Raw genomic sequence first — 25,859 nt, forward strand, 5'->3', positions numbered from 1 at the left:
TTGGCTGTAAGGTGTGAAAAGGTTCTTTTGTAGAATTGTGGAATGGGGTTGTTTTAAATCTTGCAAGATAAGTGTAAAAGAATTCAGGATAGAGCTATTTTTGGACATCATTAACGAGGACATCATTATAAGGGAAGGATCAAATTACAACGCATAGGAAATCTTGGATGATTTTTAAGTAATCTCTCAATAGATTAACCTAGATGTGAATTATCCAGGGATTCATGTATCTTGTACTTTTTTATTAGCTATCTATAGTATTAGATTTGATTTCTGATCCATTAATGGATTTGGGCTAGACTGGAGGTTTTCTTCCCTCCATTCTTTCCTACTGGTGCCCACACTGAAAGGAGTTGTAATTATCATTATTAAAATTAATAAAATTTCTCTGTCTTCGGCCTTTTATTGATTAAACAAAAAACAAAAAACAAAACATTAAATAAATAATTATAGCCTTTATCTCCCTCATGAAGCCATGTCATTTTGACTCTAATCCGCCCCCCTAATGATGGCAACTTTATAGTTTCCTTAGCAGTGACTTAGTTCTACCCATTTTGTTTTCAATATTCAAATTACCTCCATTAATTTGTAGTTATTTTTCTAAACCAAGATGTTTACCCTGTAGAAAATATTTAATGTCGCTTTCTGTCCATGGGTTTCTGTTTCCCCCACAATGCTAAATAAGTTCTTCCATAGGGAAACACGAGACTCCTAATTTTGAATAGCCAAGCCTCTATTTATCTTCTTAGATAACTTTGTGGCAACCATAATTCCCTTAAGACAATCAACACCATTAAGGAGAGAAACATGAAGCTTAAAGAAAAAAGAGCAACACTTTCTAGGGATGAAGACAGTATCAGAGAAGTTAATTGAGGCCTCAACTAGGGAATGGTTTGACATTGAAGTGGGGAAGATTGTGACAATTATCCCCTTGAAGTCTATCATAAAGGAGAAGAAGCTCTTATTGGCATAGAATTTATCTAACCTATAATAGATTCTTTTGTTTTAGGACTGATTATTGCACTAGGTAAACTAGATATCAATGTATTCATTCTTCTTCTTTTCCAAGGGGTCAACTAGAGACAAAGTTATTTTCATTTTGGACAAAAACTACATCTCATTTTCTTTCCATAGAGAAATTTCATCTTCCTTATACTCAAGTATATTGAAATCTTCAATAATAATCAATAGAATTTTAGGGAGATTAGCAGACATCCAAAACCAAAGTTCACGCCTCTCATTCTAGTCATTAGAAGCACAGATAAAGAACAAACCAACATTTTTTGACACAACATCAATGGAGATCCATACTAATCTATTGCATGGATAGCTTGAACCCCATCCAATGATATATTTGGACCAACTATCCTTAATAAGGATAGTTTCTTGCCCTTTCCCTTTCTCACAAAGAGTACAAAAGGCTTTAGTTTCTCGCCCTTTCCCTTTCTAACAAACACTAAATATCTTTTTGAAAGCCTACAACTTTAACTTTCTCAATTCAAAGCACAAAAATATTTGGTTTATCCTTACAAAAGGATCTCAAAACATATTTTCTATCTAGAGATTCAAATCCCTAGACATTCTAGCTACAAATGTTTAGTCTCATTAAGATAAACAGAAGGGGGGAGGAACTTTCTGGTTCTTGTGTGATCTTTCAAATCATTGAGGAACCCTTTCCATCTTAGATGAATTGTTAGGATTGGGGGTATTGTCTTCCTTTCATTTCTTAGTCTACCTCTTCCCTCCACCTCAATACCTCTTTTGGGATAATTGCTTTTAGACCTCTTTGATTGTTTTCTTCTTTTTATTACCTTCTCCATATTTATTCCTAGTGTGAACAACTATTGCCAAATTCGATTAAGAAGCAAAATACAGAGGATTGAAACAATTAAGAATGGGCACATCAACAACACTGCTAAGAATACTGGTTAAAGCCTGTGGATTATTCGTGTTTACTAGCAAGTTCTCATAAGATTTATTTTGCATATTTTTTTAACCACTTTAGCCTGTGACTTGATGAAATCCAATGCTAATTATTGGGAATTTTATGATGATACTTAACCCTAGAATCCTCAATAGAAGGAATGTTCTTATTAGTAGACCCAACATGAATAACCAATTCCTGATTCGATTTATTAGAAGATTTGACCACAACCATTTCATCTTCAAAGAGGGGGGTCAGATAAGGAGACTGCATTTTCACCCTTATTAGGTTCCAACTTTCAAGAGGTATAGTATCCCTCCCTTGATCAGACTCTTTTAAACCCAGTTTAACCTTGGTTGACTTTTAGTGGCTTACTTGGATGGTTGATATACCATGTTTTGATATTTTTACTCAGACATTATGCTATGATGTGTTATGCTTTAATTTGAGTTGCAGTGTATGTTGTTCATGCATGTGAGATTTTGCCAAGATCTAGAGGCAATGGAAAGCACAAATTAGAGAGAACAAAATGTATGATAGGAATAAACTGTATTCTATCAAAATGCAAAATATGATCAACTGGATCATTACAAGATGTTGATTGATTGTTCATACAATGTAGATGAGTCTGCTTATATAGGCAAGGCTATGTGGATATGTGAGCACACAAACATGACATGTGGCTCAATAAGAAACAAGGGTAGGTAGGAAATAGGTGTGGGTAGGTAGAAGAAACAATAAAATATTCCACATGAGGTGGATCACCCACCGAAGGTGGAATTATCACTCCACAATAAGTGGATATGATAAAGTAGTAACAAGATCAACACCATAAAAGGTGGAAATTCTCCTACACACACTATCCCAATGCGGCACAAACACCCAAGTGTCTCATACCCAAACTACCATGAAATGCATTTCCTAAGTAAACTTAAGTAAGGTGTAATAATATCCATGATGAATAATTATTTACACCAACACCCCCCCTTAAGTGCAACTTAGGGGAATGCCCTTAAGTCTACAATGCAACTAAGCAATGCAAGATGGGTCCCGACTACGAGGCCATGTTAGGTACCCATGTACAAATGCAAATGCATGCAAACCAATGCAATGAAATCTCTCACAAAGTGGGGAAAGAGAGAAAAACCCAATGGGAAAAAACTCCCTCCCAAAAGAAAGATGAGGAAAGCACACAATGCTCTCAATGATGAGAAGAAGAGACCATGAAGCCCCCCCTCAATGTTGAATCTCCTGCAAGGATGGTCCAAGATGTTGACCAAAATACCTCCCCATAAGGAAGAAAGAGAGACAATGTTGCACCAATAATGTCAAAGTGTGACAAAACCAGGTACCAAGTCGATGATGATAAATCGCTCGCTGTAACAAAATGAAGATCAGGCATGGAGACAACCTGCTTTGAGCATCATCTGGATACTCGTAAATAGCAAAAATACTGGTACAATCTAAGTCTCACGGGAGCCATGCACAAATGTGTACAATCTAAGTCTCAACTGGAGCCATGCACCAAATCTCACAAGATATTCCTAATCTACATGTACAACAGGATTACATCAAATATGTCAACAATGACAAGATACCAAGAGGTGTGACACTTTATGATAGTGTGAGTACAACATTGCTCATGCAAGAGCATACAACATGAAGATGATGCCACCAAAAAGCCCTGTAGAATACTGCATAAAAAGATGCCTCTTATTGGGATGTGGCTAAGAGATATAAAGGAGCAAATCAACCCCCCTTGACTGCCTATTGGAAGAACTGCAAGACACGTATGAAGTGACAAGAAAAAAAAGTGTGCCCAATTTTGCTTATTAAATGATATTTGTGTTTTTAAAAGATTAAAAATCTAAGAAAAACAATTATTATGCCCCAAAAAAACTTTATTAAAAATAAAGAAAAAAATGAAAAAAGGCAATTTTTTTTGAAAATGAAAAAAAACTTTAATAAAAATTTATTAAAGATAAAAAAAAACTTTTAAAAGTTTATTTTTTTAAATTTAAAAAATAAGAAAAAGTAATTTTTTTTATTTATTAAAAAAAATTAAAAAAGACTTGTACCCCCCTCACAGGAAGGGGCCCGCAGAGCCCTGCGGGACCATCGCAGGTACACTGCGGTGACTGCAGACCACTGTAGGTACTCTGCAGTGATTGCAGGCACCTTGGGGTGACCACAGGCCGCGCCACTCGCAGTATTGCAACAAACAAAAAATGCCCCCTGCCACCTAATAATTTTTTTTTTAATTATTTTTTAATTTTTCGAAAATAAACAAAAAACAGAAAAAAAGAATTTTTTTTAGACCTGTACTTGCAAGTCCGTACGACAAGCTAGGAGGGGAAATTTTTTCAACTCGAGGTAACGGAGGCCGATTTCAATGAATTAATAGTTGATCTTGGGGTTTTTAGGCCTTCTGAGCGTAATGGAGATGACAAATTTGGCCAAAAATGCTCCAAAATTGCAGATCGGTGCCGAGACAAGTCACCACCCTTCACCTTCAAATGACTTGAGATTTGGCCTCAGATGTCGGATTTGGACGAAACAAAAGATGATTCTGACTTTCTTGAACCTCCTCAATCCAATGGTGACCTCAGATTTGACCCAAAAAGCTCTAATAAAAACCTACAATAGAAAGCTCCAAAATGCAAAACCTCAAATTTCTCTCAATTGACAAACCAATGACACTCTAATGGCTCTGATACCAAGTGAGATTTTGCTAAGATCTAGAGGCAATGGAAAGAACAAATAAAAGAGAACCAAATGTATGATAGGAATAAACTATATTCTATCAAGATGCAAAATATGATCAACTGGATCATTACAAGATGTTGATTGATTGTTCATACAATGTAGATGAGCCTGCTTATATAGGCAAGGCTATATGAATATGTGAGCACACAAACATGACATGTGGCTCAATAAGAAACAAGGGTAGGTAGGAAATAGGTGTGGTTAGGTAGGAGAAACAATAAAATATTCCACATGAGGTGGATCATCCACCGAAGGTGGAATTATCACTCCACAATAAGTGGATATGATAAAGTAGTAACAAGATCAACACCATAAAAGGCGGAAATTCTCCTACACACACTATCCTAATGTGGCACAAACACCCAAGTGTCTCATACCCAAACTACTATGAAATGCATTTCCTAAGTAAACTTAAGTAAGGTGTAATAATATCCATGATGAATAATTATTTGCACCAACAATGCAGTATTTCCTCATTGATAGTTAAATGTTATTTCATTGGATTACTGACATGGACTGACACATTTATTTTATATGTGCGATGCGTTATATACATGTTTCATGTTTGTAAGTGTATGGGGTGCAAGGAGATGATTTTCACTTCAGTGAGACAGGGAACGCCACGATTCTCCTTCACCAACGTGTTTACTGTGGTTGTATATATATGCCTATGTAGTTTGTCGATGCAAGAAATTGCAGGTACAAGTACCGTGTAGGTACGGGGTATCATCTCCACTTGGCTTCACAGATCTGAGCGCGCCTTATTGATCCGATGGAAGTGGAGGAGATAGTTGTAAGGCCCTATATTTTAACCCTATCCAAGCTCAATAGTGAGCATTGTCAGTCGTCCGTCAGTTACCTATGTCTGGTATGTGGGTCAAGTGTTTATCTGGTTTTCTTGAGTTGTGTGTTATGGGTTTGTGAAATTTATTGAATCTTAAAGTGTTTAATTAGTTAAATGTGTTTTATTTATATATTTAAATAAAGGGATAAAAATTAAATAGGACCCTTTGCGTGATTAATCAATAAATCAAATTGTTAATTCATATTACTAGCAAGTTTGATTAATTGTTATTTTCAAAATTGTGAATTAAATCATTTGTATGCATTTTGAAAAAAAAATTAAATAGAAATTGGAAAAAGAAATATCTTTCTCATTGACTTTTTGAAATAGATTTTTGAGTTTTAATTTAAATGGGAAAAATAAAATTTGGAGAGAAAAGACTTTTTTTTTGAAATTTACTTTACTGGAAACGCTTTGATTGGTTAAAAACAATTTCAACCTAAAATAGATTTTTAGGTTAAAAAAATTTCTACTTAACCTATGTTTTCCATGAAATTGGGGGAGGCTGTGTTTTGGATTGGAAAAATTCTGGGGGCATCTTTGTTGAAGAAATTATTCACTTGCAGGTTGGGCTCTTCTTCAACTACTTCTAGGATTGGTTATTGAGGTTGGTTTTTTGTCCAATACCTTTGTGTTTTGAAAAAAATATTTGATTTGAAAGATCTCTGTGTGTGTGTTTTGTTTGAAAAATCATTTAATTTGTGGAACAAGGAAGAGTAGTAATTAAATTTTGAATTTAGACCCTCCTTTATTTAATTTCCAATCTCCAAATCAATTTCTTATTTGTTCAAAATTGGATTCAAATTGAAATTGGGTGTGGCTGTTCAGAGTGGGTTTTTGTTAAAAATTTCATATGGAAGATTTCAAATTCTATTTTTAAAATGAGAAATTAGATTATGTATGGTAAAACTGGAGTGAGGAATGTTTGGATATTGTTAAAATTCACCCCTGAATAGGGTTATGCTGATAAATTTTTCCCAGTTTTAGTTTTCTGGGATTGGTAATGTTCAAAAGAAAAATTGTATTCCTTGTAATTTTCTGAGTTTATATGTTTTGTAATTTTCTGAGTCTGTTACCAATAGAGGGGGAATTGTTTTAAATATTTTTAAAATTATTATATTGGGGGGGTGTTTTTGGGCGACCCATGGCACTCGACCCATGGCTGGGGAGCTAAAGCTTCCACAAACCATGAGGAGTGGCCACGACTGTGGAGGCCACCCACACAACCAAGGCTGTGGGGAGACCACGACATGGTCTCTCAGCAACCTTCCCCTTTGGAAAGGGGGGGCCCACTGGAAGACCCACGTGGGTGGGCTTTAGAATTTCAAAACAAAAAAAATAAAGTTTTAATTTTATTATTTTCTTAAAGCTCTAAATTTAATTTTTGTTTTAAAAAGTTTTTAAATTATTAATTTTTTTTTAATATATATATATAGTTTTGTATATATATTTTTTATGCATGGAGAAAATTTATGCGATTTGGATAAATTAGATTAGCTATTTTCTTTTAAAAGAGAAAGAAATGATTATTTTATTTTGAAAAAATATATTGGTTTTGGAAAATATAATTTAGAATAGATATTTTATTTTGTTAAACAAAAAAAAGTAATGATTATTTTATTTTGAAAAATAAATATCAATATTGGTTTATTAATTTATATTTTTATATATATAGCATGTATATATAATTATATAAATGAGAATTTGGTTTTAAATTTATTATGAGGTGTTGATATTTATGTTTTTGGTGTAAACTGAAATTAGATAAGTTAGAAAACCTTGGTCAACTGCATTTTAACGAAATGGAAAAATAACGTCATTATAGAGTAGTGAAGATGCGTGTTTTTCATTTACTGTAATCGCATTTACTTTCAAAAACTACAAGTCCTTGGTGATGAGTATTGGCTGTTTTCATGTGGTTGTATCCGTAACTAGACATGTCTCTAGTAAGAGAACCATCAGTTAGTTATCTATGTGTAAAGGCTTGTTTGGCCAAGTGGTTTTCTATTGTTTTGAACTCCGTGTACTATTTCATGTGTATACCTTGGTTTTGGGAGTTTTTTTTTTTTTTTTGGTTAATTGTCATATGGGAGAGTGGCTTTCGAGTCGGGGTTGCGCCCAAAGTGGTAAGCAGGATAACCTGTCGAAAGTTTGTCTAAATAAGTGATAACTTAATAATATATTAGGGGGATTGGTAGACGAAACATTAAGTAAGATAATTGTGCCTTGCTCATGGTTGAGTGCTAGTACAGACTCAAGATGCAGTGAGAAGGCTTGGAATGACAAACCAACAATTTTGTCTTCACAAAAGGATGTGTTGGGTCCACATGAGACTTGGATGGGGCCGAGGGTTCGGGAGAGGTTACCAGGATAACCCAAGATGGGGGTCGGGACCTATGAAGGTCTGTCAGGATAACCATACCAAGCTATGTGATGACACTCTTCTCTTATGGTCACTAGTGTGTAGTCTTGTTGGTTTCACCTGATTTTGATGTGGAGTCATGTTTTGCAAGTGTTACTTCATGTGAGTCTCTCTGATGTTGTGATTTCGACCATGTGTGTGTGCATACCTTTAGGTTGCTAGTAGGTCTGATCGGTCATGGTTTTTGTGAGTACCTGATATTCATGTTAGACCATGGGATGCTTATGATGGATTGTGAGGAATTAGTTTCGCTATTGCTCCACTCGTTCTCTTATAATTACTCCATACCATGTTTTAGATGGATCCTCTTTCTTCTTCTCGGATCATTCATGTATCTCTTGGAGCCTATGTGGTCATACGTATCATTTGTTTATGTACGCCTTGATGGCATGATGCAATAGATGTAAACCTTATGTGTTTTCACCTTTTATTTTATAGAATGGTCTTGCGCTTGAAGTGGACCTAGAGACGTAGCCCATTAGGGGTGAACTCCATTATCAATTTGTGCTGTATGGTGTATGTGTTCATCTAGTTTCTTTTAATTTTGGATGCATGAATGGTATTATGGTTAAAATGTATAATGTAATTAGGTGATATTAATCTTAATTGCATGTATGAAGCTATAAATTAAATGCAATAGTTTGGATTATGATGAATGTAGCTTTAGTGATGTAATGTAACTTATAGCAGCTGTATATATTCAATCATGCTAGTTTAATCTCTTAGGGAATTTAATTGCTATGTTCTTGTGGTAATCATTCTATCATGAGTAGGTTTAACCAATCTCATTGTTAATTGGATTAATAAACCTTAATGTTCGTTAGATTATTCGAGTAATCTTCATTGGAAACCCTTTAGGTGTTTAAGTTAAGTCTTTCGCTTGTGCAAATGTTATTGCAATGCTTAATTTAATGCATCTTAAAGTTCATTAATGTTTTAAAAAATAATTATTTGCACTCTTTTCAAGAGTTTTATTTGAATCCTTTAGGGTTTCTTGGTGGGACATTACAAGAGGGGAGTGGCAAATTATTGTTTTCATTCAAAGAATTGGAGGAATCCTCAATATTACAATTGCAATATTTATAAACAGAACTCGTTAGATTATTTGGCTCAAGAGCCCCTCTATTATTATTATTTGTCATAATAGGATTTACAACATTATCATAAGTATTATTTTTTGATTTATCACTTAATTGCAATTTTTTTCTCTTTATTGAAAAAATAAGTTTTATTTACAACAATTTTAAGGCAATCTTTTTTCATATGTTTGTTTTATTTTGCAAAAAAAAACCAAAAAATGAATGAACCTCATAACTCAATTTCAGATGAATTAGATTTAAACCCAAACTAGAGATAAAGTAATTCTGAGATCCTCAACACTAGGCATCAACAAAATCAGAAGTCTAACATTCAATTGGAGAAGAGTTACTCTTGAATCCTCAACTTGCAATACATTACCAAAGGGTTTTAAGTAGATTAAGAATAATTTCCATTACTTAAAAAAGACATTTATGATCTCCATCCGTTTAGGAGTGAATTTTGGTATAATTTCGTCACTTCTATCTTTTGGGAACCAAGAAATGACCCCAAATAAAGATTAACCTAAATTCCAAAACTCTTTCTTACGAACCCTATCTTACCTGCATACTTCCAACTTTTGTAAAAATCCACAAAAGACCTTGCTCCAACATCCTAGAGAAAGGAACATATATTCCCAATTTCTTACCCCAATATAGGCAACCCAATTGTTAAAAAACTTCGTGAAGGAAGAAAGCTTGCATCTAAACACACAAAGAATACAACAAAGAATATAGAACAAATAAAATATAATACCGGTATTGGGATTTTTAAGCAAAAGGGTACTTTGTTTACAACCTCTCTATTGAAATGATTTTATATTTGTTTTGAAATTGTGGTGTTCATGTGATATGCAATCGTTGTTCGTGTGTAACTGATTCCGTTGGAGCGTTTTCCTGATTTATGCCCTGGCCCAATTGGGTGGGATAAACCCTAGGTAATTGCAAGAAATGTGATCTGACAATTGTGTTTCCCTATTTGCATTATTAAGCTGCTTCGCACACTCATTTTTCCCCTTTTTCTCTCCAGGTTGTATCTACTAGTTGCAAATTAGCTGTTGCCATATCAAATCCAACTTTTTTTTGGAAATGGTTATCCAGCCTCTAGGATCTATCAATGCATAAGTTATGGTGTGTGCAGGTAATTTATGCATTGGTGCATCGTAAGATCTAAATAGCCACTGTCCAACTTTTTTGATTTCATATGACTTTTGAACCATTAACAATTTGCATGATTAATTTTTTCGTATATATGTGTATGTCTATGCATCTATATGGCATCATATTTTCTATTACCCAATTCAGGCAGAAAGAGACAAATCCCATGTCAGGTAGAAGAGTTGACTATACTGGGTGATGCATATTTTTCTCGGATCCTGCCTTTAAACAAACTCTGCTGTATATATAACAAAGGAAACAGCAAAATGGAAACAAAAGATAACCATAAATCCGGGCTGCTAGCCCTGCATTCCCAGAATTTATTTTAATTCTTCCTTCAGATAGTTACAACCTCAAAAACTAGCTCCTACGTTTACCAGCAAATTCCATTTTTTTGAATGAGTAATCCTAAATTCCATCCTATGGAGATTAGGATGCAACCAGCTCATTAACTGGAGAATCTCTGCCTTACTTCACTCCTACGTACCCCTCCAATCTGCTGAAAAAAAGCTCCTAAACTAACTCAACCAAACTCTAACACTAACCAGATCATTGGACAGCTGTAACAAAGAGGACCAGTCAGACATCTAGTTTGGAACAGGTGGCTAAAACTTATAGTCAAGCCCCAAAAAGACTGAAAAAAGTCACCCACAATTGAACATGAATGGATGTTAGGCTAATGCTCCGCATCACTGGGGCCATGGGGCCATTGTTGTATAAGCTTGGTTGCCAGATTTGTTAAAGCTTAAAAGCATTTGGCTGTTGGGACAAATTTTCTTAAATTCTCAAGCATTTAATAGTTTTTTATGATTAGTGTAACTCCCCCAACAATTAGGGTGAAATGAACACCGCCAGATGTTCAAACTGTTTGTTTTTGTGTTTCTATTTTAAATTTTGGGTGCAACATACTTGTGCCATTTCCATGTACCTTTTCCCAGATCATAATGCAACACATGCTCCCAACATTCTTTAGAATGCTCTGGTGGGCCTCAAATAAAGAAAAAAACAGTCGACCAAAAATAAAGCAGCTAGGAGAAAAAGGTTAATTGCATTTTTAGAAATTTATAATTTAATTTCTACATTTAAATAATAATAATATAGAAATAAATCACAACAGTCCACCTTTTCAATTGTAATTGCAAACCTTGTAGGTTTGGTCAATTCATCACAGAGACTTCAAGCTTAATGTAAATCGTTTACCTGAAAACTTTGCCTGATGTCGCTGAAAGCTGTGTAGGAAACAAAAATACTTGCTCAAATATGAAAACTGCCAAAACACTTAAATGTGAGGAACAGTCACATTTTTGATATTATTTATGTGGGGAAATCCTAAAGGAATAAAAAACCGTAGGAAGCAGGAGTAGATGCTTGATTATTGGGAATGGAATATTAAAGAGCACATACATGATAGAAACTAGTAAAAACTTGATGTTTATATTTAGCGGTGTGTTGGTGTGTGTTTTATGACACACCGAACACAAAATAAAGATGCCCAAAAGACACTCTATCCTCTCTTGAATAAAATCATTGCGTATGCTAAGATTGCAAAGAAGATCATATGGCTATTGCGAGGTTTTTATTGCGAACTAGCGAATTTAATGTTGGATATAGCTCTTTTGGTGATGTATGCTGGTAATGCAAGGGGGACTTGCAAATTTCATTAATTTCATTCACAATGAAAACTTTCAGCTTTATTTTTTTGGATTTCAACAAAAAGGACAAAAGGAAAAGGATTAAGGAATTCTATACTATTCCTAGGAAATCAAGAGACGGTAGTGATTGGGTGAAACTAAACCACGCCTTGGTTTGCCAACTTAAACAACTAAACAATGTGGGTGCAATCTTCAAGGGTTGTGCTTAGAATTTTCATACCATGAATAGTACTATCAAAATGACCAATACTTATCCGAAGGTAGAAGTTAAACATCCACAAAATATGCTTAGGCTAATTTTGCACAATGAACAAAAATCATCTTGTGTTCATTTAACAACTTTTATAAAGAAAATTCTATTTTATGTTGAAGCAAATATGAAACCATGCAACTATGAGATAACATAGAGATTCAAAGCAATGCAAATGAACTATATTATCATAATAGTCTTAAGCAATAATCTCACCAATTTCTTCCATACAAATGAGAAAAGAGGGGTTTATAATTTATATATATTATAGTGTTTTTAAAAATGAATGAAAGGCCCAGATCAAACATAGATCAATGGCTGAGATCAAAACATAGATACCCTAACTAGGGTTTACAATAGCTCTCTAACAAGAGCAAATAAAAGATAGACACATGTCATATGGAGCTTTCTTTTAGAAGAATGCGTCCCTTATCCCCTTTCTATGGCAGCATATTCGATGAACCTGGACACAAGAGGATTAACCTCTTCCATTGTGACATGTGGCAGCATGTTTATTTTCAATTCGATCACATTCAAGTCATCAGCATGGGTGGCAAAAGCATTCTCCCAGTCTAATTCCTGTTTCTAAAAGGCATCCTTGATGGAAAAAAAAGTTGATGCCTTAGTCAAATTTTGCTTAAGGATCGGTCTTGTGAAAGTGAAGAAATTCTCTTGAGCTTTGACCTTTGGATTTTCCATGTTCATTTCATTTTCTTGAATTGCTTCCTTTCCAAGCACATCAGCGGCCACAAGGAAAATCTTATTTTGAATTTCATCAGCTCTTCAATTTTGACACCATCAACCTTTACCTTCTACAAAATTTCATTTCTTGCTATCAATGCCCAATACCATGTGTTGAAGTCATAGTTAGTAATAAAGAAGTTTGCCCATATGCCAACATCAATTATTCCATGAATGTGACAACTTCATTATGGATGTCTGCCTTCCATTCCTTAGTTTCTTTAGCTGTCGCCTTCATCTCCTCAAAGCCTTCAACTGTTTCTTGTGAAAGAGCCAGCCTTCAACTGTTTCTTGTGAAAGAGCCAAAGGCGGGGGAACTGCTGCATTTCCTTGAGCAATATGATTGATCAAGTGTTGGAGATAATTTCTCGGTTGCTCATTCTCTTTCTTTAATTCTTCTGTCTTTTCTACTTCTCTCTTCAATCTTTCCTTGATTGTCTTTGAAGTCAACATGACCAAGGTTGGTGTCTCCAACCCTCTTTCACTTTGAAGTGATTTTAGATTCTGGCTGTGCTCCTTTGTTGGCGAACTTCATTTGAACTTTCCTTGAAAGTCCTCTTTGAGTGGTCATCTATTGCCTAAAAAAAGACAAAGAAACTAACTTTTCTTTCAGCATGTGAATTCTATGTCTGACAAGATTTTTATTCCTGATTTCGAACTTCGTTGTCTCAACTTTTCACCTTCAGCCTGTCATAAATTTGAAATCTTGTGAAAAAAAAATCAGACTTATATATGAAAAGAATCTGCTCAACACTCAGTAAAATTTGTGAAAATTAGCCTTTGAGACAGAAAAGTGATGGAAAAAATCAATCTACAACTAAAATTCTGGACTGAAAATTATACATTTAACTCTAAAAGTTGATGGAAAATCTGTCTTCACTTTTGAAAGAAGATGAAATCCTTCAAGAAATTGATCAATTCTTTCACAAAACTCAGAAATTCTCTTGTTGCTCTTCAAATATTTCACAAAACTCAGAAATTCTCTTGTTGCTCTTCAAATATCTTCTTTCTTCTTGAATGAGAGAGAGAGAGAGAGAGAGAGAGAGAGAGAGAGAGAGCTCGAGCTCTTCAATTTTGAACTTTAGAAGGAGTGAAAGTGAAATGAAATGTTGAATTTGAATATAAGGCTAAGAGGTTTGAACTTCTTTAGCATCTTTCTGTTCTTTTTTGGGTTCAATGAACTTGGTCTCTTTCCCACATCTCCTTCCTTGTTTTTCTCTCCTAAAGATGGCGACTTCATCCTTCTAGAAGATTCCAAAATATATTCTTTCCGTCTTCCTTAGCATAATTTCACAAAGCCATTTTTTCTTCTATCTTGTTGATGTGTTGGCAAAGAATCTTCCCTACATTTTCTCTTGGGCGAACTTCACCTTGGTTTTCATACTTAGCCAAACTTTTTTCACTTATCCACCTAGGGCGGATTTGGCCATTGGTTAAGATCATCTTTCTTCTTGCCTTGGCGGACTTCATCATGTTTCAAGACATTTTACACAAGGCTTGGGTAGGCTTTGCCTTGGCGGACTTTATCATGTTTCAAGACATTCTTGGGAGGACTTTGCCTTGGTTCAAGACATTTTCTCAAGGTTTGGGTGGACTTTGCCTTGGTTCAAGACATTTTCTCAAGGCTTGATCGGACTTTGCCTTGGTTCAAGACATTTTATCTTTACCATGAACACTTAGTAAAATTTCTTGCTTATCACCACATTTATCTAGAACTTTCTGGATCGACGCCTTGTCTGGAGAATTTTCTTGATTTTTCTCTTTGAAGATACAAACTTTTCCTTTTGAAAACAAGAACCTCATTGTTATGACTTGAATGACCTAATCTTAGGTCAATTTTCCAAAAAGCTGAAAAAAGCAAAAAGCAAAAAACAAAAAAGCAAGTAAAAAATTGCTTCCTCGATTGGTCCAAAGTGCCAAAAATGAAAAAGCAAAAAACAAAAAAGCATAATACCACAAAAATAGGAAGTTGTCAGAATTGACCTTAACAGTTGCGTTTTTCGTCCTTTGGCTTGAGTATGTGTGATCTTCATGATATTTGAGGATGTTGACATCTTGAGGGCTCAAGGAGTCCTTGGTCGAGGTGTGGTTTTATGCTTTCATTTGATATGTTATCATGGTTGTTCTTATGTCATGGTACACTCTTGATTGCGCATTAGAGTTATGGCATGTTACAATTATTTGATATGTTCATATGGAGCATGTTATCTCCTTGGAGGAGATGGTTAGATTATGATGTCATGTTTATGTTCCTAATTCAATTGTTGGAGCTTTGATATTGATCTTGGTGGTTCTCTTTGTATTGAGTGCATGATCATTTGCTTGATGACTTCATGATGGTGTTATGTTGCATTTGGAGTGGCATGGATTGATCGGTTACAGGTGCTCATAGATACATGGAGATGTTGGTGATGCTGGTATTCACTTCTGATTAGAGATATGTGTTGAGATGGTCGATTATTTCAGCAGGAAGATCGAGGAGCATTCACCTGGTATGGACTTGAGAGGAGATTGTTCTTAGTGTGAGTCATGATGATTTGGATAGCTTGATGAGCATTCTCATTCCCCACTCTTAGTCTACTCAACAATTTACTACTCGAGAGGTATTGCCCATTGTTCCTTCCAGGTGCATTATGTTTATGCTTATCTTTCATAGATATGGATCTTGAGCTATGGAGATGTTTAGTTCCGGAGGGTTCATTTGAGAAATGTATAGCATTGGCTATCTCCTTGTGCATACGGTTTGATATTATGATATCATTTTGAGGATGTTAGGAGATGGTTTAGTGGGCTGATTTCCTTCATTGGGAATGGTTGTTATGAGTTTGATCTTCTTGGTTATGAGACTCTTACATCCATGTTGGCATTATATAATACTTATGTTGGTTTGATCTAAGAGATTGAACGAGGGTTTTGGGTGTCGTTTTGGCTTCCCTTTTGGAGTGTTTTGGAGAGGATCATACTTGACACAACATTGTTTATTTGGGGTGTTGGTAGAAGGATAGGTTATGGTTTACAGGTTGTCTCTCTTCATTCTATGTATTCTTTCTTGTTTGGGAGGGTGGTGACATATTGTGGGAGAATATGCATCAGTTGTGTTGCATGTGTGGATCATTGTGGTTGTTCTTGGTACTGCATGTTTTATTTACTTATCACACCTTGAGCGGTTATTGGTAGACTTTGTATGCTTTGAGCTTCATTTCAGATTTGGTATTACCCATGTAGTGGGAGTTTCTGGATATTTATGTACTTCATTGACAGGTTTTGATATAGGGAGCTTGATTGCGGTTTATGGGTTGATATGATATTGGCATGAGTTTACTGATGTTCTTTATACCTAGGAGGTATGGATGGTTGGATGTATTGGCATGTGTTGTGGATGTCATTTCCGATCATGTGGGTTTTTACTTTATGACAGTAGCTTGGAGCCTTTGTTATCACATTGGATTTTATGCTTGTGTTCATGGATTGGTGCATCTTCACCTTGGCTTGTTCCTTTTCTTCCATAGGTGGCATGTTGGAGGATGAGAGGAGTTCTTGCTTGAGATATTGGTCACTTGGTTTTATTGCAGGTATCTTGTTGGAGGACGAGAGCATGTTGGAGATTCATGTGGTTACATGTATAGCTATGATGATGTATCTCATTGATTGACCCTTATGCAATGTATACAACAAGTGGGAGAATGTTGGGAAAATAGGTGTTGTACACCTTGCATAATAATGTTGTAATTGTAATATTTATTTATTATGTGGTTTCTCATGGACATGTAATGTATTATTTATTTATTTGATGTTGCACATGGAGGTGTAACATGTAGAGATTCCTTGGGAATATTCTCGGGGCCACTTGATGAGTTGTATTGTAACATTGGGATTATCATATTGTATTTATTTAATATTGGGGAATATATTTTAAAAGAGAATCTGTTGTGAGGTATTCACACATCACCCCATCGCAAATGGGGACCCCACATTTTTCTTGCTTTCTAGATAGTGTTTGGGTCATTTGCTATTAGCCTTTGCATTTGAAGGGTGTAGGTCGTCAAAAATGGCAAGGAGTCAGGTGAATAGCCTTGTGTGAAATGTGAAGTAAGTGAGTAAATTTATAGGGTTTGCATGTCAAGATGGTTAATCAGGAGTCTAGCTAAAGAGTTGAATAAAGTTGCTAATAGCATCTGTAGTCACATAAATCTGTCCATTTTAATTAAATGAATATTTCGTATTTATTTGGTTAAAAATCCACTAGCCACCAGTTAATTAAATTAATATTTAATTAATTCATCCCCAAACATTCTTCTATTAATTAAATAAATTATTCAATTTATTTGTAATTAATTCATTAAATCAAATTTCAAATCAATTAAATAAATAAAATCTATTTATTTAATTAAAATCTCCCTTTTCCTCTTTTAAATAAATTAAATAAAATATTTATTTAAATCATTATCCCCACCCCACTTTCATTTTCCTACAAAAGCAACTTGCACACATTTATTGAAATAAATGAATTTTTATTTTAATAAAATCCTATTTTCTCTCACCCACCAAATCCACTTGCAAATCTAATCCCCTTCTAGATTCTTCTAACCCCTTCCTAATTAGCCTAATCCATCCCCTAATTATTGTCACATTCCTAAGCAAAATGGAGTCACTTCTCAAAGTCTAAAAGTCTTTGATAACCATTAAAGGCTTTCAACCTTCAACCACTTAATTCCTCAAAGTCTTTGATAACCATTGAAGGCTTCCAACTTTCAACCACTTGATCCCCAAAGTCTCCAAAAACCATTAATGGTTAACCCAAACCCTTCCACATGGTTAAAACATTTGTTTTGACTCAACCTCTACCCAACCCAAGGGTCTCATCAAGCCTTTAATGCTTTGACCATGATTATCTCTTAATCATTTGCACAAAGGTTTATCCTTGGATTAACTCTTAATCCAGTGGATAATCTTAATTTAGGCTTGACCCTTAGCCTTTAGATAACCATGAGGTCTTCTCAGGCCTTTAATGCCTCCAACCTCTTCTTTCAACCCAACCCTATGTTGACATTTGTCACCATTTCATTGGTGTCAATTAAGCACATGGATCCCCAACTTTCAAGCTTGACCCTTGATTAAACCCTTCAATCCTGGCCATCCATTGCTCCATTTTTCCTATAAATAGAGCCCATTCCTTCATAATCCAGATCCTGAAAACTTGTATGCATCTAAGCTATAGACATTTTAGAGAGCATTTTAGCATAAACAATCTAACATCTTATCATTTTGGTTAAAATACATCATTTTAGCTTAGTATTAGCTTTTTATTTCACATTTAGAGCTATACTACAAATCTCAATCCTCCATAAGCATCCATAGCGCAAAAAGCTGCTGAGAGCTACACTATTTTGGAACTTGGAGAGGAGAGGAACAAGGGAGAAGAAGCTAAGGCCATGCTAAGAGGCAGTTGGAGATGTCTCATGATCTTTGTTCTACTTATTAGATATATTAGCATGTCTCTTTGTGTTTCTTTTGGTATGCCTTCATATGTTTAGTTTTAGATTGACTAACACTAACGGTTTTCGTGTCTTTTGTGTTGTTTATCATAGACTAACCTTGTGCCATTTAGGAGGGCATCAACATCAATCCAATAGTTCAAGGTTGTAGGTAAGCTCCAATTATTTTAATTTCCCCTTGAGTCTTTTGTTTGAAAATCGGTGAGTTTGAGCATTTGAGTGTGTAATGAAGGGATCATTAGCTCATTTGTAATCCGCCTCATCTCTAAGTCTTTGTTAGGTTTTAACTTCATGACTTCACAGTTTGAAGCAAAGTTTAGGTTTCAAGGATTTGGAGCGACCTTCAGGTGTGAGAGGTTTGGAGCAAACTTCATGAAGGAGACTGAAGCGAATTTCACCTTCAAGGCTTCCTAAGCGAGATGAAGAGAAAGAGATGAAAGAAATTTACAAATGCTTACTTCATGTTCAAGTATCCATGAATGAACTTCAGGAGTTAACATCTTGGAGCGAACTTCATGACTTTGCCTATAAGAGCAAAATATATTACTTCATGACTTGAGCTTTTGGAGCGAAATTCCTACTTTAGGAGTTGTCATCTTGGAGCGAACTTTTGGTTTGAAAGATTTGGAGCGAACTTCAGGTTTGAAGGGTTTGGAGCGAACTTCAGGTTTGAGGCTTTTGGAGCGAACTTTAGGTTGGAGAGTCTTGGAGTGAATTTCATCAATGAGCGTGCACAAGCAATCCTACATGAGCAAAGTCAATGAGAAATGAAGGATGATTGCCTTGAGTAGATGCAATGCCAAACGAACTTCATGACTTTGTGTTTTGGAGCGAACTTCATGACTTTGTAGTTTGGAGCGAACTTCATGAGTTCATCTTTTGGAGCGAAATTCTATGATCTCACAAGTTGGAGCTATTTACATCTTCAAGCCTTCATAAGTGAAGTTGGAAATAAATGAATGAAGCGAATTAGAAAACATGAACTTCATGAGTTGCAAGTTGCAAATGAAGTTCATGACTTTGCTAAGTGGAGCGAAATCCTTACTTCATGAGTTGCAAGTTGCAAGCGAACTTCATGAGTTGCTAAGTTGGAGCGAAATTCACAACTTCATGAATGAGCAAATTGGAGCGAAAAACACACTTCATGAGTTAAGGATCTCAAGTGAACTTCATGAATCAAGAAGGAGGAGCAAATTTCATGCAAGACTCAACTTCATGTGTTGCCTTCCAAGAGGAAAATTTACTTCTTCATGAGTTGAGCAACAAGAGCGAAATTCGCTTCTTCATGAGTTGAGTGACAAGAGCGAAATTCCCACTTCATGATCTCATAGTTTGGAGTGAAATTCACATTTAAGGCAACTTCGTGAGTTGAATTATTGGAGTGAACTTCAGTTTGGAGAGTTTTGGAGCGAATTTTACAACTCCATGAGTTGCTAGGTTGGAGCGTTGTTGATGTGTTTTTTGTACACATGCGAACACAAAATAAAATACCTAAAGGTACCTTATCCTCTCTTGAACAAAGTTCTCGACTGTTGAAGATCTCGCCGAAGGATCAATCGAGGCAACTCCAAGGTTCTTGTATGTAGGTTCTCTACGTGTGGATAAGCTCTTTGCAGTACGATGTGATTTTGCTGGAATCACAAGGGGACTTACATTTGACGACTTGAACGTTTGATTTGCTTTGGATATTGCTAGATGTAATATCCCTTGCCCAAACTGATTGATTTTGGCTCAAGGAATATTGTCAAAAACTTTGTATGCTGTCTTTCTCTATTCTGATTTTTGTATTTCAGATTGTTTGATACACTTTGAAAGTTGCCAAGAAATTTAGGAAGTTCACCAATGATGTTGACAATACCTCTTACAATGAACTAGTATGCGAGTGCAGTTCTTTTTGGTATTTTTAATGCATATACATGAAAATTAGATATGGAATGCATACCTACAGCCAACTGACATTTCGACAAACAACTAGCATGCAACTATTATGCTGATCATATATGCTATTAAAAGGACATTTCGTCAAACAAATGGTATGCAACATATATCTTCTTTATTGAATCCATTCCTAAGTACAATGCTGCTATGGATTTGCCAATACTAATTGGCTTACAAAAAGACTACATCAATGCCAAATCTGATTCTAAGTTATCACTTACAACAGCAAAATTATATGCCTAATATTTCAATACTAGCTACTAATAGTTGCAAGAGGAACTTGATAATAGCGATGCTTAATGATGGAGATGAAAGTTGCAATCGGAATCAAGCAAAATACTGTAGCGCGGCACTGTTCATGCGCATTGTTCACGCGCACTGTTCATGCGCACTGTAGCAGCAAGAACAAACTTGCAATTTGCTCTTAAAACCCTGAATAATTTGTTGATAATCTCTCCCAACAAGAATGATATAACTCCATGTGCCAAAGAAGGACGATTCACAACCAATTATAAATGTTCTCCAACAATAAACTTCAAACCCTTGTAGAAAAATTCACCAATTTGCACAAATGAAAGAATTGAAGTATTCTTTCCCACAACTGCAATAATTCAGGTGTTATTTCACACCTTCAAAATTACTATCAATAGGAAGTTTTCGTTTCCTATGATCAAAGAAGAAAATTGCGAAAGCCCAAGGCTCCACAATAAAAATCATTCAAAATACTATTCATCAACTGGATGCCGAGAATGAACTCTTGCCTTTCCTTTTATTCTTTCCTTAAGAGAGCTCAAACACCTTCCTGGCCAATGTGGGATAAAAGATTTATTCCCACATTAAATTATTCACTTAACGCACTTTATTATATTAAAGTGACTTTATTATTATAAAGTTACTTTAGAACTTTATAATAATATTAAAATATTAAATAAATCACTTAAGTCACTTAAACTTTAATATCTCTTGATGTACTTGTCTGATTGCTAAGCCGTCTGAGCCAGGAGTCGACTCTCCCTGTTCTCCATGTGATTGGATGCCTGTCTAAAAATAGAAACCCTGAATAGTGACTTACTATAAATAGTAAGTATGTGGAACTGAGTCTAGAAATAGCTGCAAAGGCCCAATCAAGGTCGACACTGCCAATAAGCTCTGCTCAGGTGTCTTTCTATTAATAGGAACCCTGACTCTCCCAAAATAGTAACTTACTATAAATAGTAAGTGTGCCAATCTGAGTCAAAAAACCTGTGCAAAGGCCAAAACCTGAATCCAGCTGAAGAGTAATGTCTCTAATCACCAAGTAACTGCCACACGAGGCCCTCTATCAATAATTATTAGCCTACGAGGGTCAAATGATAGGCTAATTCTTACAAACTCTGATGCTCGCAAAATGGGGACATTACAGTCCGCCCTCCCTGAAATTGCTTGTCCCCAAGCAATCTCCACTGCAAAGAAACTCCAATCCTCAGGAGGCCCAAAAGGAGAATTGTGAAATGTCCCACACATCCTTAACCGACTCCTGTAGCACCAACATAAACATAGTTGCGCACAATATTCCTGGATCCCAAACCCGGAATGGAAGTCTGCCAAGCCTAATACCCTCTGACTTCCTCTGCGCTACTCTGATCTCAACTTCACCATGCCAGAAGTGGTGAAGCCAACCAATGGGACCCATCCAATACACTGTGCCAAACCTGTCGCCTCCTGGATCCCAAAACAACTGAACCCCACATCCATTCGCCATATAGAGATAAAAATATCTGGAAGCGTCTATAACACAATATCTCTCTACAGCTCTCGGTAAACTCCCATGGATGTGATAACTAACCAAACCATCATGCCCACTGACACCATAGTCATTCTGTAACCATGTACCCATAAGAAAACTTTGTGACATAGAAGTAGCAAACCCTGTTGGATACATATCAGCATGATGTATAACTGACAGCTGTCCCTGCAAGTAATCCCCCATAAACTGCTGAGTCAGGCGCTCGCAACTGCTAATCCCATCTTCTGAAGATGATGAATACCCATCCCACAAAGGATGGCATCTCGGAGCCAATCCACACGGATGCATCATCAAGTCCTCTGTGTGTGGATCAAAAGAAAAATGATGAGCACTCCTCACTGTGTAGTCGCGGTAAAATGCTCCAACCTCTGTCAATGGCTCGTCACTAACAACACTTGAATCGAGCAGCTGATCCCTTTGATTCTGAAAAACAACAAGCTGGCATCCAAAATCAGCTGCATGGGATGAAGTGACAGATTTGCTTCCAACAGATGGAAACAAATCAACATGGGAGCCATACTCCCAACTAGATGACACTCTGCAAATGCCCTGTGAGGACGGAGTAGCGTTGTGTACTACCACACAACTCTCAAGAGAATCCACCATTGTGACACAAGAGCTACCAGTAAACTGTCCTGCATCAACTGTCACTGTACTGACCTCAGGAGAACTTGATGCAACTAGTGGTTCTCTACTGCTCTCAACCAAGGTACCCATCCCAGCTGAAACTTTCGTACCTATATCTGTGATAGATGTAACCACATCCTCACTACAACCAGTGGATATAAAATCCTCATCAACTGCCTCTGTATATAACTGTACTATATCTGCAGTTGGTGGAGACTGTGCCAGACTCAACTCCTCGGTAAGCTTCTCAATCTGTAACTGTGACTCTTGAAGAGCCAACTCGGCACTCTGCCATGAGTCCATAGTCACCTCAAGCTCATGAGTGAGCTCATCGACCTGCTCCTCCTTTCCCTTCAATGCATCATAACAAATGCAATCCCACTCGAGAAGAAAATCCCTATCCGCAAGTAGTTTTAGGTAATTTTGTTTCATCATTCCAATTGCTTCTCGAAGTGCATGTATCTCTGCAAGGGAAAAACCACTATCACCATGCTCATCTGTCAAAGGAGTACTCCAACCATAGGTAGCCAACATCTGACGAGCAACATCAAAATGCTCAATGGTTGTGGCAATCATATTGTCATTCACTTTTAGTTGCCCAACCAAATGATGAGGATTCTGTAGCTTATGACCCCCATACAAGTTTTCCGGTTCACAATATGCACTATGATATGAGGCTGATTCGTCATCACTCACTACATGATAAGCAGCATCATGTGTGCTTTCATCCATGCACACCTCAACATCTAAGGTACTGCTGCTTTGTACCTCAAAGGATGGCTCAACTGATAAGGTAGAAGTTGCTGGTATGACAGTATCTTCACACACCTCCACTATCAAAGTAATTGCATGCCCATCCAAAGCACGATCTTGGGATTCCGTATCAACATATGAATATTCTAGCTTGTTTTCAAAGGTCTGATCTGGAAAATCAGACTCACCATGACATGAATCCTCCACATACAATGCATCATTAGTACCCAATTTCTGAGTACTTTCATGTGACAATTCAATAGGATCATTTTGCACATGTGAAAACACTGCTGTCTCATGCTCATGCAAAGTTTCATCATCGCTGTCATGAAAATCAGAAGTAGCCTCTATATTAGAAACTTCTTGAGTCACCTCTTGCAAGGATGATGTAGATAAATCATTACCCAAAGTTGTGCTAGTGTCATCTTGAATCAAATCAGCATGTCTATCAAATTCATCATATAAATTTCTGCATACTTCATAGGAATTTGAAGATACCAAATCATTTTGATGAAGAGTTGTATCATCCTTATGTGTAGATTCTCTATCCATTTCATGTGTAAACAATTCATGAGCTATAGTGTGATATTTCTTCCTTGCAAACTCTGTCTTATGGCAAGGACTCGGGTGCAAATCCATGTAACTCATGAAAGGAAGTTCCTTCTTAATTTTTTGAGGAAGAGTGCTATACTCCTTAAACATGCTAATCACTTCTTCTTCTTTGTTTTGTGGTGTTCGACCTTTGCTGGTAGGAAGTGAATTGAATCTTTTAGGCAACCCAAACTTTGAAAGCGTTTGCTCTAAACGCAACAACTCTCGACTGAGCTTGTATTGTGATTGTTCAAGTTCTTTCAGTGCCTGTTTATCGCTGAACAATGTTGTCATGTAGCCCATTTTCACTACCCAACTGAAAATCAAATCAAAACTGATTTGTACACGGATGATTTTCCCACCAATTGAATGCAACCATCACCCAACAGGTTGGCAGGAAACCGCTCTGATACCACTGTAATATCCCTTGCCCAAACTGATTGATTTTGGCTCAAGGAATATTGTCAAACACTTTGTATGCTGTCTTTCTCTATTCTGATTTTTGTATTTCAGATTGTTTGATACACTTTGAAAGTTGCCAAGAAATTTAGGAAGTTCACCAATGATGTTGACAATACCTCTTACAATGAACTAGTATGCGAGTGCAGTTCTTTTTGGTATTTTTAATGCATATACATGAAAACTAGATATGGAATGCATACCTACAGCCAACTGACATTTCGACAAACAACTAGCATGCAACTATTATGCTGATCATATATGCTATTAAAAGGACATTTCGTCAAACAAATGGTATGCAACATATATCTTCTTTATTGAATCCATTCCTAAGTACAATGCTGCTATGGATTTGCCAATACTAATTGGCTTACAAAAAGACTACATCAATGCCAAATCTGATTCTAAGTTATCACTTACAACAGCAAAATTATATGCCTAATATTTCAATACTAGCTACTAATAGTTGCAAGAGGAACCTGATAATAGCGATGCTTAATGATGGAGATGAAAGTTGCAATCGGAATCAAGCAAAATACTGTAGCGCGGCATTGTTCATGCGCACTGTTCACGCGCACTGTTCATGCGCACTGTAGCAGCAAGAACAAACTTGCAATCTGCTCTTAAAACCCTGAATAATTTGTTGATAATCTCTCCCAACAAGAATGATATAACTCCATGTGCCAAAGAAGGACGATTCACAACCAATTATAAATGTTCTCCAACAATAAACTTCAAACCCTTGTAGAAAAATTCACCAATTTGCACAAATGAAAGAACTGAAGTATTCTTTCCCACAACTGCAATAATTCAGGTGTTATTTCACACCTTCAAAATTACTATCAATAGGAAGTTTTCGTTTCCTATGATCAAAGAAGAAAATTGCGAAAGCCCAAGGTTCCACAATAAAAATCAATCAAAATACTATTCATCAACTGGATGCCGAGAATGAACTCTTGCCTTTCCTTTTATTCTTTCCTTAAGAGAGCTCAAACACCTTCCTGGCCAATGTGGGATAAAAGATTTATTCCCACATTAAATTATTCACTTAACGCACTTTATTATATTAAAGTGACTTTATTATTATAAAGTTACTTTAGAACTTTATAATAATATTAAAATATTAAATAAATCACTTAAGTCACTTAAACTTTAATATCTCTTGATGTACTTGTCTGATTGCTAAGCCGTCTGAGCCAGGAGTCGACTCTCCCTGTTCTCCATGTGATTGGATGCCTGTCTAAAAATAGAAACCCTGAATAGTGACTTACTATAAATAGTAAGTATGTGGAACTGAGTCTAGAAATAGCTGCAAAGGCCCAATCAAGGTCGACACTGCCAATAAGCTCTGCTCAGGTGTCTTTCTATTAATAGGAA

The 25,859-nt window shown here is 36.1% G+C and overlaps 1 protein-coding gene across 8 annotated transcripts in view; it reads left to right on the forward strand.

Moving 5' to 3' along the window:
- The first annotated feature begins 9,680 nt into the window (after nt 1-9,680).
- LOC131056813 (uncharacterized) overlaps nt 9,681-25,859 on the forward strand; it is a 50,639-nt gene continuing 34,460 nt past the window's right edge. For 6 of the 8 annotated variants that reach the window (XR_009108801.1, XR_009108799.1, XR_009108798.1 and 3 more), the window contains exons 1-2: nt 9,824-9,970; nt 10,063-10,173. Coding sequence is in view for 1 of the 8 variants with exons in the window: in XM_057991086.1 (XP_057847069.1) it covers nt 10,150-10,173 (24 nt within the window). In the remaining 7 variants the exon portion in view is untranslated. The other 2 variants (XR_009108804.1, XR_009108802.1) reach the window with 2 other exon arrangements.

Source organism: Cryptomeria japonica, chromosome 4 (genome assembly GCF_030272615.1).
Source record: "Cryptomeria japonica chromosome 4, Sugi_1.0, whole genome shotgun sequence".
Classification (NCBI taxonomy): Eukaryota; Viridiplantae; Streptophyta; class Pinopsida; order Cupressales; family Cupressaceae; genus Cryptomeria; species Cryptomeria japonica.